The sequence below is a fragment of the Canis aureus genome, chromosome 19 (assembly GCF_053574225.1).
Source record: "Canis aureus isolate CA01 chromosome 19, VMU_Caureus_v.1.0, whole genome shotgun sequence".
NCBI lineage: Eukaryota > Metazoa > Chordata > Mammalia > Carnivora > Canidae > Canis > Canis aureus.
The window spans coordinates 58,371,750-58,385,058 of NC_135629.1; the positions used below are offsets into that span (position 1 = coordinate 58,371,750).

Here is a 13,309-nt window from a genome sequence, read left to right on the forward strand (position 1 = left end):
GTGCCCCCCACCCCAGGCCGGCAGGAAGGACGACTACCAGCGCCCACCTAGGAAGCCCACCGCCTGGAAAAAGGGACCGGCCTGCCAAAGAGGCTGTTCCTGCTCTGGGCAGCCTCTAGACACTGCGGGTCTCCTCCGCGCAGCCACGTGCGGGGCGGGGGGGGGGGCACGCGGGGGAAAGCCGGGGATGGGGGCGGGGGGGGGCGCGCGGGGCAGAGCCGGCCGGGAGTCCGGGATGGGGCCAGGGTCCCGGCGCCGTCCGCAGGCACGCAGAGGCAGCTCCGCTCCCGCTCCCCTCCCGGGAGGCCGCCCGCCACCGCCCGGCCCCCACCGGCGGCCTAGGAAGGGGCGGGGCCGCGGTCGCCGCGGAGAGGGCCACTCTGTCGTCCCACTTCCGCGTGACCCCCGCCCCCCACGGCGGGCTTGGCCGCCCCGGCCGTCGGCGCCCTCGCCACTGAACCACCCGGCCCGGACGTCCCCAGGGCCTCCCGAGTCCAGGCGGCGGGGCGCGATGTCCCCAGCGCCGGGTCCTGGGCAGGGCCGGAAGGCTCCGCCTCGCCGAGGCGCCCCGACCCCACCCGCTCCTCGCCCCGACCCCCGGGCCCCGCTCCGCCTCCGGCCGACACCGGCCCCCCCTACTCCTCGGGGGGTGCGCACAAATGACCCCCAAGGGGGCGCAGGAAGAGGAACGAGCGCAGGTTCTCCGGCGCCGGCTGGGCGGGGCGCCCCAGTCCTCTCGGGCCCAGCCGCGGGCTCCGGGGAGGCGCACGGGGCTCCCGCAGACGGGGGCGAGGGGGCGAGGGGGCAAGGGGCGCGCGGCCAGGCAGGGCCCGGGGCCGGGGAGAGGAGAGGGGGAAGGGTCGCGCACGTGGCCGGGGGGCGGGGCTGGCCGCTTCCGCACCCCCACCCGGCCACGTGGGGCGCGGAGCCCTCCCCCATCCAGAGCGGGGGCGCGCCCCGGGCCAGGGTGGAAGCGTCCGGGGAAGGGGCGGGCTCCCGCCGGCCGCGCGCCCTGGCGTGGGGTGGGCGCGCCCGCGAGGGGGCGGGGCGGCGCCGAGAAGGGAGGGCCGCGCCGGGAGGGCGGGAGGGGCGTGCCGGGAGGGGCGGGGCGCGCCCGGGAGGGAGGGGCGCACCGGGCACGGGCGGAGCTTGCCGGCGTGGGGAGGGGGTGCTCCGAGGAGCCCACGGGGGCGCGCGCCGCAGGCCCCAAAGGCGGGGTCTCGGGCTGGGGGCCCCGCGTGGGGAGGGCGCGCTCCGGGAAGCAGGCGGGGACGCGCTCCGGGCGGAGTGGGCGCGACGGGGGCGGCTCCTGCGGCCCAGACCCCGCCCCCGGCGGCCGCGCGCGGCGGGCAGGGCGGCGGAGGGCGCGCCGGGCGGGGGGCGTGGCCGTGCGCCCCGAGGGGGCGTCCTCCGGGCGGGGCGGGCCGCGGCCGCCCCCGCGGGCTCCGGTGCGTCAGGGCGCGTCAGGCGGGGCGGGGCGGGCCGAGCGCGGGCGGCGGCGGCGGCGGCGCGCGCCGGCCTCCTCCTCCTCCTCCTCCTCCTCCTCCTCCTCCGCCTCCCGCACTCGAGCAGCCGCCGCCGGCCGGACGGGCACCGCTCCCGCCGCCTCCTCTCTGCCCGCTCGCCCGCGCCGCGCGCCCTTGCCCGGCATGTCGGCGGCCGTGGCGTGCGTGGATTACTTCGCTGCCGACGTGCTCATGGCCATCTCCTCGGGCGCCGTGGTGCACCGCGGGCGGCCGGGCCCCGAGGGCGCGGGCCCCGCCGCCGGCTTGGAGGTGCGCGCGCCGCGCCGCGAGGCCGCCCCGCCCGGGCCCCCGGGCCCGCCGCCGCCGCCCCCCGCCGCCTCCGGCCCGGGCCCCGCCGCCGCCGCCGCCGCCGCCGCCGCGCCCCACCTGCTGGCCGCCAGCATCCTGGCCGACCTGCGCAGCGGGCCCGGCGCCGCCCCGGGGGGCGCCTCGCCCGCCTCCTCGTCCTCGGCCGCCTCGTCCCCGTCCTCTGGCCGCGCCCCCGGCGCCGCGCCCGCCGCCGCCAAGAGCCACCGCTGCCCCTTCCCGGGCTGCGCCAAGGCGTACTACAAGTCCTCGCACCTCAAGTCGCACCTGCGGACGCACACAGGTGAGCCCCGGCGCCCCGGCCCGCGCGCGCGGCCCCCCGCGCCCCGCCCCCTCCGGGACCCCCAAACTGCGTGGCGCGTGGGGGGCGGGGAGGGGGGCGCGCCCGGGCCGCCGCCGCGCCGCCGGGAGGGCGGGGCCTCGGTGGGTGGGGCGCGCGCAGGGGGCGTGGCGGCCACGCGGTCGGGCGGCGCGCGGTTGGCGGGCGGGACGGTGGGGCCGCGGGGCGCGCGGCGCGGCGGGGTCCGTGGGCGGCCCCGGGGCGCCGGGCCGTCCCCTCCCCCGCGGCCCCGTTTCTCTCTTCTGTCCTGGCGCGTTCGTGTCTGCGGAGGGGACACCGCGGCGGGGGCGCGCAGCTCGCGGGTTGCGCCGTCTCCCGGCCCCTGCCTCGGTTTCCCCGTCCGTGGAGCGGGGGAGGAGCCGCGAGGCCGCCTCCGGGGTGGCAGCGAGGATCCGCCCCGGCAGGCAGCAGAGCGCCTGGAGCGGGGGCCGGGCTGGGGGCGCTCCCCGCGGTTCTTGTTTTTAATAAGGCGGGGGGCGGGGCTGGGAGTGCGCGCCGGGGCGGGGGGGCGGGGGGGGCCTCCAGGGAGTCAGGTCCTCGCGGTAGGTGGCAGGGAGGATTCAGCGACCCTTGTCATCCTCCTTGTCCTCCTGCGGGTGCCCCATCGTGCACCCTGAGGGTTTGGGTGGGGGCTCGGGGAAGGTGGGCCTCGGTGCCTGGCCAGGGCGCGAGGATTGAGGGGGGTCCTGCCCTCCGGGAAGGGCAGGGGAGCAGGGGTGGGCGTCTGGGCACGGGCTGGGAGGATGCACTCGGGTTCCAGCTCTGCCGCTTCCAGGCCCGTGACCAACTGCGGGCCTCAGTGTTTTCATCTGTGTAAAGGGTGCGTGGGCTCTGCCTTCCGAGGGTGGCTGCGGGGGTCGTGAGCAGCCCTGGTGCTGTGGATGCTCCAGTTGTATAGAGGGTTCAAGAAAGCAGGCTGGCCCTAGGGTGTGGTGGGGACGCAGCCTGGGCAGCCCCAGGCCCCTTGCACGGCCTCCCATGCCAGGCAGGCAACCTCGGGCTGCGCGCCTGTCTCCTGGGCTACCCTCATCCCTGTCCACGGGGCCTAGATGCTCTGCCCCACTTGTGGACACACGAGAGGGCAGCACAGCCAGGGCCGACGTGGGGTGGCATCACCGTGTCCTCCTGGAGCCCCCGTCTTCCCTGAGCCGCAGTGAGGTGTGTGTGTCTGTGGGAAGGATGTCTGGAGTCCCTGAGATGGGGGGGCTCTCTCTGGGGCTCGGGGGAGATATTCCTTCCTGGGAGAGGGGGCACTGGGGTCTGAGCAGGGCCCCGCTGGCCCGTCTGAGTGCAGGGGTGCCGCGGTGGGAGGCTGGCCGGAGAGGGACCGCAACCCTCCTGTCGTCCCGCATCTGTCCTGTCACCAGTCCTCGCTAGTTGTCGGATGGTGAGCCACCCCCCCGACCCCCACCACCACCACCCCCCACCCCCCCGGTGTCATGATCTGTTTTTCCCTCTTCTGGGTCCTGTCAAGTTCCTGGTGGGCAGAAGGGGGCGGCCAGGCCACCTCCCAGCTCGAATCCCGGGAGGCGTTTCTGCGGGGTATCCCTGAATCCTGCGGACCCTTGTGGGTCCAGCAGTGGGGGCGCCTCTCTCCACGTTGCCGCTCATGTTTTAAATGAGGAATTGAGATTCTTCAGCCGGGCCGGGGGTGTCCGGGGGGGCGCCATCCCTGCCGGGTCCCTAGTCCCCGGGGAGCCGTGGCTCTGGGGTCCTGTGTGCGAGCCCCCTTTGTGCTGTGGCGGGGGAACCCAGAGGGCGCAGCTCCCCGCCGGCTGCTGCCAGGGAGGTTGGAAGTCCTGACGTGGGCGCCCTGGGCGCTCTTTCCCGAGGGTTCCAGGCACCCGTGTTCTTGAGACCGTGCGCTCAGCGTCTCCGCCACCCCCAGGGCTACGAGGCCTAAAGGCCCTTTTCGGCGTTTTTGGTCCTGGTAGAGGGGACGCTGCCCTTCTGCCCGGCTGGGCGCCACGTCCCAAGGCCAGCGTGGTGCAGCCCACTGCCAGGGACGGGCCTGGCAACAGATTGATGAGGAACGGTGACCTGAGGTCAGCTGGGTCACCCGCAGAGGGCCCTGGGGAGAGCGCCCTGCCTTCCCTTCTTGCCTGAGGACCCCTCTTTGTGAAGGGAACCTGTCCAGCCTCGCCCCGTTCTACAGAGGAGCAGACCGAGGCGTGGAGCAGGGCCTGGCCAGAGCTGAGTGTGGCACCCCGTGTCCCCGCTCCGTGTGGCACCGGGGGGGTGGTGAGGCCGGGTGGGCCATGGGCCCTTCGGCGGGGCCACCAGCTGCAGGGGCAGGGCTGCCGTGTGGTCCCCCAGGTCTGGCCTGCAGCCCCAGTGTGGAGCTCTCCTGTGCGGGGTGGGGCGGGACTTTAGAAGCTTCAGGAAAAGTTGACGCTGTAGCTATGGAGACGGAAAGAGGAGAGATGGGGCGGGGGCGGAGGAGAGGCTGCCTGTCTACTCCCTGCTCTCCCAACCTCCACATCCCTGTCCTGCCCTGGAGCCCCCGCCGGTGCCGGTGCCGGTGCCGAGCAGGCGGCAAGCCGTGTGCCTCCCGGGGTCTCAGGCTCCTTCCAGGCCCGAGGGAGCTCGGATGTGGACGTGGAGCTTCTAGGCCAAGGTCTGATCCCCAGGGCCCAGCCTTCTCTGCGGGCGTCCAGGCACGTGGGGGCTTCAGCAGCATCGCTGGCCACACCCACTCGGTGCAGAAACCTCCCCAGTTGTGACAGTGACAAGTGCCCCCTGAGGGAGTTGCAGGCTCACTGCCAGGCGAGACCCCCGGTTTTCCTCTAAAACCCTGTCTTCTGAAGTTTGAGGACCATTAGGTGAGCACGTAGTGTGTGCAGGGTACTGTGGGGACAAGGCAGCCCTTGGGCCCCAGGGCTGGGCCTACGGAAGGAGGTGACAACAGCAGGGATGGAGAAGAGGCCTCTCCTGGTGATGCCGAGGGGTCCTGTGGGGCCGGAAGGGGTGTGTCCCGGGACAGGGGACTGTATGTACCCTGGCTGCAGGGGCTGGTGGTAAGGGCCCTGGGGCCTGAGTTTTGAGGATGAGGTGTGAGGTGGGGAGGGTCAGAGCAGGTGAAGGGTTCCATTTAATCCCAGGGCAGGGTGGAGGGTGGGCAGGAAGGCAGGCCCGGCTTTGCAGAGGAAAATCCGTTTATGGAGCAGGGATTAGGGTCCCTGGAGAGGAGTTGAGGAGGGCAGGCTGTCGGCCTGGGAGGGAGAGGGTGGGCCAGCCCACAGACTTGGGTGCAAGGAAGAAGCCCCAGGGCACGGAGGGTGGGAGGCGGCCTGGGCAAACCCTAGTGTTTCTGAGCAGCCTGAGAGGGGCAAGGCGGCAGCGGCAGTGTTCTTGGCTGAAGAGAGCCCCAGGGGAGAGGCAGATGGGGAAACTGAGGCCCAACGGGGCGATAGCCACAGCCCTCCGAGGGCTGAGTGGGCAGCAGACCCTCCCCTCCTGCCCCCGGCAGCGCAGGGAGCTCCTTTAGGGACAGGTGGGCCCAGGGCACTGGTGGCCTGGAGGGGGGGCAGGGAAGGGCAGTGCCAGGCCTGGGGGGTGGGAGTGGCCTGTGAGCTCCACCTAACCTCCAGCAGGCAGAGTGCAGCTGGAACTGGGGAGTGGGGGAGGGCCCCCAACATTGTGGGGGGCGATAACCACCCCCCACCCAGGCTCCCTGATAAAGCTGGCCCAGATGGCCTGGAAGCTGGCGGATGATACCAGTGCGAGGAGCTGGCTTCCCTGGGCGTGAGGGGGCTGGGGGGTGGGGGGCGGCCTTTAACCGCGGCCCCAGGCTGTTCCAGGGCAGCAGGTCTCCTGTCACACGTGCTGGGGGGCGGGGAGGGGGCTGTGGCAGTCGTCACCCCTCACCGCAGGCTCGGCGAGCCCCTGTGCCAGACGCCAGTCTGGGTGGGCGGCGGGCCGAGGCAGTGTGGGCCTTGGAGGGGACGGGCTGCAGGGGCCGGGCTTCTGAAGAATCGGAGGGGACAGCAGCTCATGGGGTGGGGGGAGCAAGATGATGGACGACCGTTAGCTGCTGCTGCGGCCGGACTCTGCCCGGAGACCCCGGGGGTGCCCGTGGCATGTGCGGCCTGTGCCGCCAGGTGAGGGGGCGGGTACCTAGGAGAGGCCACGCACAAGGTCAGAGAAGCTGAGAAAGGAGACAGTGGGGTGCAGCACCTGGGGTGGGAGAGGAGGTGCTGGGGAGAGGGATGGTGGTGGGGCTGCCGAGAAGCCCAGGGACGGTGAGGGGACCCAGGTAATCCTTTTGGCTTTGATCTCGGCTCAGGGAGTCGCCCTGGGAGGTTTTGGGGCACAGCACACGCTGGGTGGCTCAGCCACAGCTGACGGCCACTGCGTGAGTCCGGGCGAGAGGGCCGGAGTCCCAAGCTGCCGTGGGGGCTGGCGGTGGCGGGAAGGGGCTACTGGTGGGGTTCGCTGCCAGGGACCATGCAGGCCAAGACCAGGGCTTCAGGTGGGCCAGGAGGTGCCCGCCTCAGGTTGCCATGGCAACAGCACAGCATTGAAAGGAGAAGGTGGGGGAGGTGGAAAGCCCTAGGTGTGCGGGGGAGGGGGCAGGCCGGGGCCAGGGGCTGGCTCCGGGCTGCAGCATCAGACTCCTGGTCTCAGGGTGACGAGTTCCGGCCCGCGGTGGGCGTGGGGAGGACTTCGGGCACCCGAGCACCTGCGGGTGGACCGTGCCCTGCTCTTCGGATCTCCGCAGCTTTCCAGCCTGTCCGCTGCACCCCTCAACTGCTCCTTGGGCGCTCTCGGGACTCCTCGGGCCTCTTCCTGGAGCCCCTGGCGCTCCCTGCCCTCCGCAGCAGCCTCCCCGTGCTCCTCGGGCCACCTGGTAGGGGGCATTCGTGGAGGTCAGCTGCGGTCACATGTTCCTCGGTCCCCGTCAGGATGACCTCAGGAGGTCGCGGGGAAGGCTGGCTGTCCAGCCAGGCTGGAGGGCCCGCACCCCGGGGTGGCCAAGCGGTCCTGGCCCAGGTGGCTCCCTCGTGTTACCCGCATCAGGTCCCCAGGACCTCTTGGCCTGTATGTCTCGGAGCCTGCTTGGCACCGCGGTGACGCCAGCTGCCCCCCGGGTCACCCCAGCCCAGCCCGAGTCAAAAGGTCACGTCCTCGGCTGTGGCCTCTGAGCCTCCTGGGCGCCCCCCACCGTGGGAGGGGAGGCGGGTGTCCGCGGGCTGGGCCTGCACCGGGGCCACCCACGTGCGCACGTGAGCTCCCGGGAGGGCGCGGGGCGGGGCCGGGAGTCGCCCCCCCAGCGGAGGGGCCACGTGAGCCAGCCGGCCGCTGTCCCCGGGCTACGTGCGGCAGCTGTGTTCCGGCGCCGCGTGCGCCCGCTCCTGCAGCTCCTGCAACCTGCTGGCGGCGGAGGGGAGGAGGGGCGGCGGGGGAGGGAGCCCGCGGCCCTGCCGGTCCCCTGCGCCCTGCAAGATGGCGACAGCGCCCGCCACCGCCGCGACCCGGGCCGCCAGCCGGGCCCTTCCCTGGACCTGTCCCCCGCCCCCAGGATTGTTCCAGGGAAGGCGCGCGCTCCCGAGGTCTGGGGCACAGTCGTGTGAGCGCCCCTGCCCCCTCCCCCCGCAGGTGACACTGGCACACGGGTCACAGCCTCCTGGCAGGGCGCCCGCAGGGGGGCACTGGCGGCCGGGAGCCCCGCTCCTGCCGTGGTGCTGGGGGTGCTGGGGGTGGCGGCAGCAGGGAGGGGCAGGGAGCGCTCGGTGCAGCTCTTCCCTGGGCCCTGGGGGGCAGGAGCGCCCTGCCTCTCCCGCCCGTCACCGCGGGGCAGCCCCTTAGCTTTCGAGCAGGGGTGTCACTGCGTCACCCTGGGGGTCCAGGCCCCGCCCCCGCGGCGCTGTCCTGCCTGCCAGGCCTGGTTACCTCTAGGCCCCCCTGGGGCCTGTGTGTGTGTGGGGGGGGGGCCTTGCTCAGGTCCCAGGCGGAGCACCCCTCTGGGAACGCTCCCAGGGTCGCCCTGAGTCCCCACAGCGCCCAGCGCGGCCCAGTGTGTAACCCGCGGGTGCCCAGCCTGAGCGCGTGGCTGCCCCGGAGCCCGCCCGCTGCCTTTGTCCGGCCCCGTCCAGTGCCACCAAGGGTGTTGCACGGGGCGGTGGGCGCCGCGACTCTCGGGGCCACGTTCTGCCCACCCCCCCACCACACCCCCTCCCAACTCCTGGGTGAAGGGCGGCTGGGGAGTCCAGGGTCCCAGGGGTGCAAGCTGCGGGATCCTCGCGGCCTCTGGTCCTGGGCCCTGGGGGGGGCCCTCGGTGCACCCAGCCTGAAGGTGGGCCCTGGGGGCCCCCGGGTCCGCCGGGAAGGTGCTGACAGCGCTCGCTGGGTCGGGCTGAACCCTTTGGGGCCCAGACGGGGGGGGGGCGGAGTGGGGGAAGCAGTGGGGGGACAGACACTCGGGGCTGGCGGAGGCAGCTCGGGGCAGGATGGGCGAGGCCGGCCTGGGAGGTGGGAGGGGTCTGCGGAGGAAGTCGCCGGGTGAAGGCCCGCCCCGCCCGCCCGCCCGCCCCTCCCCGCTGTCTGTTCCGTGGGGGCGGGGTGAGGCCGGTGGCGCCGTGCAGGCCCTCCCCTTCCTGGCCCCGCTGTGACATGCCGGGGACAGCCTCTGCCGGGGTCTTGTGTCCTTTTCCCCCACCCCCGCGCCGGTCTGTGGGGCTGCAGGTGGCCCCGGGGCCCTTCACGTGTCCCTGCAGCTATAGAGGGGCCCAAGGGTCCGTGGGCGGATCCGGCGTGGGAATCTGCCCAGACACCCCCCTCCACCCGCCCTTGCACCGAGGTGGTCATTTTCACAAGGAGAGGGTTGCTGGGGTGGCGAACCCCCAGAGCCTCCTGCATGCCCCGCGGGACAGCGGGGGTGGGGACAGCAGGACCCATTTGCATGGGGAGAAGCCCCGCTGAGCGGCACCTGTGCCCTGGGAGGGGGGCGCCCGCTCGCCGTGGGCTTCCTGCAGGTTCCGAGGCGGCAGGGGGCAGGGCCGCTCGTAGGGGCTTTTCTTTGCACAGTGACACGTGTTCAGTTTTCGGAGCGCAGCCCCCAGCACGGGGGTGGGGGGTAGGGGGGGACAATGCCCAGGACCCCAGGGATCTGCCGAGACCGCCGTGCGCTGACGGCTCCTGTCTGTCTGTCTGTCTCCCCTCTCTCTGCCCAGGCGAACGGCCCTTTGCCTGCGACTGGCCGGGCTGCGACAAGAAGTTCGCGCGCTCCGACGAGCTGGCGCGCCACCACCGGACCCACACCGGCGAGAAGCGCTTCCCCTGCCCGCTCTGCTCCAAGCGCTTCACCCGCAGCGACCACCTGACCAAGCACGCGCGCCGCCACCCCGGCTTCCGGCCCGACCTGCTCCGCCGCCCCGGCGCCCGCAGCACCTCGCCCAGCGACTCGCTGCCCTGCAGCCTGGCCGGCAGCCCCGCGCCCAGCCCCGCGCCCAGCCCCGCGCCCTCCGGCCTGTAGGGCCCTGGCCCAGCCCTCCCTGCCGCACCCCTGCTGGGCCTGGGCCCCGAGCACCAGCAAAACGCCCGCTGGCCACAGCCAGGGGCCGGCCACGGCGCACTGGACCGCAGGTGGCCCGGGAGGGGGGCGCCGGTCTGTAAATAGCCGTGTTGGATAACTCTTCCTCTGTGTTAACCAGGAACCCCGGGGCGGCCAGCAGGCGCTCCCCTCCCCCCGCCGCCACCGCCCAGCCTCGGAGAGGGTGGGTGTGGGGGGGCGCGGCCCAGGAGGGGTGCACCTAAGCAGTGCTCAGACTTGGCCCCCTAGCCCCCCTCTCCAGGTAGGGACGACGTGTTCAAAGAGCCATAGGTGAACCAGGGGTCACCGCGGCCCCCCACCCCCACCCCACTGAAAGCCATTGGAGATGTTCAGGGATCCGGGGTGTGGCTCCGGCCGCCCCCATCCGGGTACTCAATCTCAGGTGTCCACAGGTTCTCCCCTGCCACCCAGCTCCCCGGCAGGGGGCGGGAGGGCAGCTGGGAGGCAGGGAGGGGGGGAGGCAGGAGGGTCCAGGTTTTGCTCCTAAGACAGGGGTAGGGAGGGGGAGAGACGGGTTCTTCCAAAGAGCATGTGACTCACACGGAGGGGAGGTGGATACCGGGCTGCGCTGCAGCAAATGCCTACTTATTTATTTTCCTCTGTCTCTGTTGGTAGGAGGGGGCGTCAGCGAGCGGCCCCCGTGGGTGGGTGGATGTGAGTGTGAGTGAGGCCCGCTCCTGGCAGGGCACAGTCCCCAACTTTGGCCTTCCACAGCATCGCGTGACAATCAGTCCCTCCGTTGGGACCAGGACAGCCATCGAGCATCAGGCGCCCCTTCCTGGCAGGTGGAGGCCCGGGGCCGGCTCCATCCTGCCACCAGCCCTTCTTCCTGGCGGGTGCCCCTGGACGGAGGTCGAGGGCCTGCCTGCAGGGCAGGAAGCGCGAGGGCTGACCCCTGAACCCCGTGGGATAGCTCGTTTTTTTGGACCGGGTAAAATATTTTTTCAGGCCCCAATCCCTTTCTTGATCTGGGCCCCGTGGGTGGTCCGTTGTCCTCAGGGGGTGTGGGTGTTGGGGGAAGGTCTGCGGGACCTGAACGGGGTGTGCAGGGGTGAGCCCCGTGGCCTCTCCTGGGGTCTTCCTGCTGTGGCTCTGGTTGTATTTCACTCTGGACAGGGACTGAGGACCCCCCGCCCTAGAAGGGGGAGGACCCCTCCCCGTCCCTGGGCTGTGTCCTGCTCTTGGCTGCCGGAGCTTTGTGGTCCCGACGCGGGTTCCAGGACCTTTCTGTCTCCCCTTTGAGGGCTGGTGGCATTGGTGTGGACTGGACCCGGCCTGGCAGGATCCAGGGATGGGTGCCTGGGGTCCTGGGGAGGGGGCCAGGGAAGGCCCTCGTTTTGCAGCAGCGCTGGGAAGGGTCTCGTTGGCCAGTCTTGGGGGGGGGGGATCCTTGCCCGGCGGGCCCGTCTGTGCCCACACCTTCCTTCCCAGCGCCCGGCGAGATGCCTTAGTCTGCGGGGGCAGGCTGGGGTCCCCTTTCCCCCTGTGTCTTATGGACGTCCTCTGGATCGTCCCATCCCTGGCTGGTGCCTCTCACAGAAGGGGGACCGTGGGTCCGGGGGCCCAGGAGGCTGAGGACACGTCCAGGGGCCTGGAGAGACCCGTGCCCCTCCTCCCCCAAGGAGCTCGGGGCCACTGGGACCTGGTTGCAGCCTCTGAGCTGTGGCATCGCGAGGGGGGAGGGGGAGGGGCTCCCAGGGACTCGTGCTTTCAGGTGACCCCCCCCCCTGCCTGGCCTCTTCCTTGTATTTAATTAAACCCTTTTTTAAACCCGACTCTGGTGTCTGCGTCGTTTTTGCCTCCTCTGCCTGGAGTCCCTGTGGCCCGGGTCACCGGCCCCCTCCTGGGGACGCGCGTAGCCCCCGCGGCCCTAAGGCCCCCCGGGAGGGGTCTGCCGCCCCGCGCCACCCACGCCCTCGCAGCTGCGCCCCCTCCCGCTCGTTACCCGGCAACCGCGGTGACACTGCGCCCGCCCCCTCCCGCACCCCGCCCCCGCCCGAGCTGGGGAGCCGCGCCTCCCCAGGGCCTGGGACCCCGCCCTCCGCCTGTCCCTGGAGGGGGCTGCACGGGGGGTGGGGGGGGCGGTGACCGCAGGGGGCCCACAGGCCGGCAGGGCCCTCGCCCCTGCTCCGGAGGCCGCCCAGTCGCACCCCCCTAACCCGTGCTTCACTTCTCCCCCTTTGCGCCCCGCAGGCCCGCGGACATTGCTCCTCGGGCCCCTGTCCTACTGGCCCCCTCCCTCTCCAGCTGCCTTTTCCGCCCCTTGGGGAGAGTCCCTGGAATTCGGGGCGCACGCACGCAGCCCCCCCTCCCGCCTCTCGGACACGGTCCCACGGGCTCCGAACAGCCCGAGGGGGTCCCCTCCTACCGTCTGGGCGCTCCCCGGTCACGCGGCCTCGGGACCCCTGACTCTCCCGGGTCCCCCCAACCGCGGGCTCCGGCCCCCCTAGCAGGCGCACACCTCCGGTGGTGCCCACGACACCCGCGAGGCCTCACCGTCGGCTCCAGGCTGCCACTGGCACCTCCGCCCTACCAGGCGCGCAGGCCCAAATCCTTGGGGTCACCCGACCTTGACCCCGGCTGGCCCCCCACAGCCATTCCTCCTGCACGTCTCCCCAATCGGCCCACTTGCACCCCGTCCTGCACCGCCGCTCTGCCCACCCGGGCCGGGCAGTGTCCTCCCCCTGGTCCCTCTGGGCGCGCGTCCCCGCCGTTCCCGCCCAGTCCGCTCTCCCCGCGGCGGCCACCGGGGGGCGCCCTTCAGGTCCCGCCCCCCTCCCCTACCGCCTGCCTGGGGGAAAGCCCGGGGCCCACCAGGGTCCCCGAGGCCCTGTGCGGCCTGCCCCCATCCCCCGCCCTGCACTCCTCCTCTCCCACGTGCTCTCTCTGCTCCAGCCACGCGGATCTCCTCTCTGTTCCTCCACCACGCAGCCTCGGTGCTGCCCCAGGGCCTTTGCACAGGCTGTGCCGCTGCCTGGGCTGCCCTCCCCCTCTTGACCTTCTTCAGAACTGCTCATATCGCACCCTCCCTCCCCAGACTGCTAGGTGGGCCGCCTCTTCTCAGTCTATGCCCTGTACCGGACACTCTCCTCCCCAGCACTGGGGTCACGCTACCTCAGGCATTTCCAGCTGTCTGCCTCCGCCGCCTAGAGCCACCTCCACCAGGGTGGGGATCTTTCCCTGGTTCGCCCACGTTTCCAGCAGCGGGTCTGGCACGTGTGGGTACTCAGTGAGTATTTGCCCCGTGGATGGCCACGGCCAGGGAGCATGGATGGAGACTAGGTGGGCTCGCAGGGGCACCTGGCTTCGCCCCACACGCCCCGGGGCCCGCCTCCCTGCCGCCGGTGTTGATGGGTGTTGGGGGACCCCTGCGTGGGGGCCCAAGGCAATCAACCGCCGGTGGCCCCAGGGGCCAACTGTTCACAGAACGGCTGGGACTTGCCTTGTTTATGCGACATCTCCCCGGGTCTTAAACCTGGGCGACCGACAAATCTGCGTCGTTTGAAAAACTCGTTCTCAAAAAAAAAAAACTCCTGGTGCCCAGACACACTGAAAACACACGCACGCACGTCCGCAGCTGCACAA

At 72.3% G+C, this 13,309-nt stretch overlaps 1 protein-coding gene across 1 annotated transcript; it reads left to right on the top strand.

The window, feature by feature from the left end:
• The first annotated feature begins 1,481 nt into the window (after nt 1-1,481).
• KLF16 (KLF transcription factor 16) lies at nt 1,482-11,499 on the top strand. Its single transcript, XM_077860666.1, has 2 exons — nt 1,482-2,115; nt 9,345-11,499. Exons 1-2 carry the CDS (start codon nt 1,650-1,652, stop codon nt 9,644-9,646), a joined length of 768 nt encoding a protein of 255 aa, XP_077716792.1. The 5' UTR covers nt 1,482-1,649; the 3' UTR covers nt 9,647-11,499.
• Nucleotides 11,500-13,309: the final 1,810 nt, after the last annotated feature.

What these genes read in the sequence shown, in the direction of transcription:
- KLF16 (XM_077860666.1), top strand. Translation starts at nt 1,650, where the DNA reads ATGTCGGCGGCCGTGGCGTGCGTGGATTACTTCGCTGCCGACGTGCTC. An exon ending in GCACCTGCGGACGCACACAG is followed by an intron (nt 2,116 to 9,344) that starts GTGAGCCCCGGC and finishes CTCTCTGCCCAG; the next exon opens with GCGAACGGCCCTTTGCCTGC.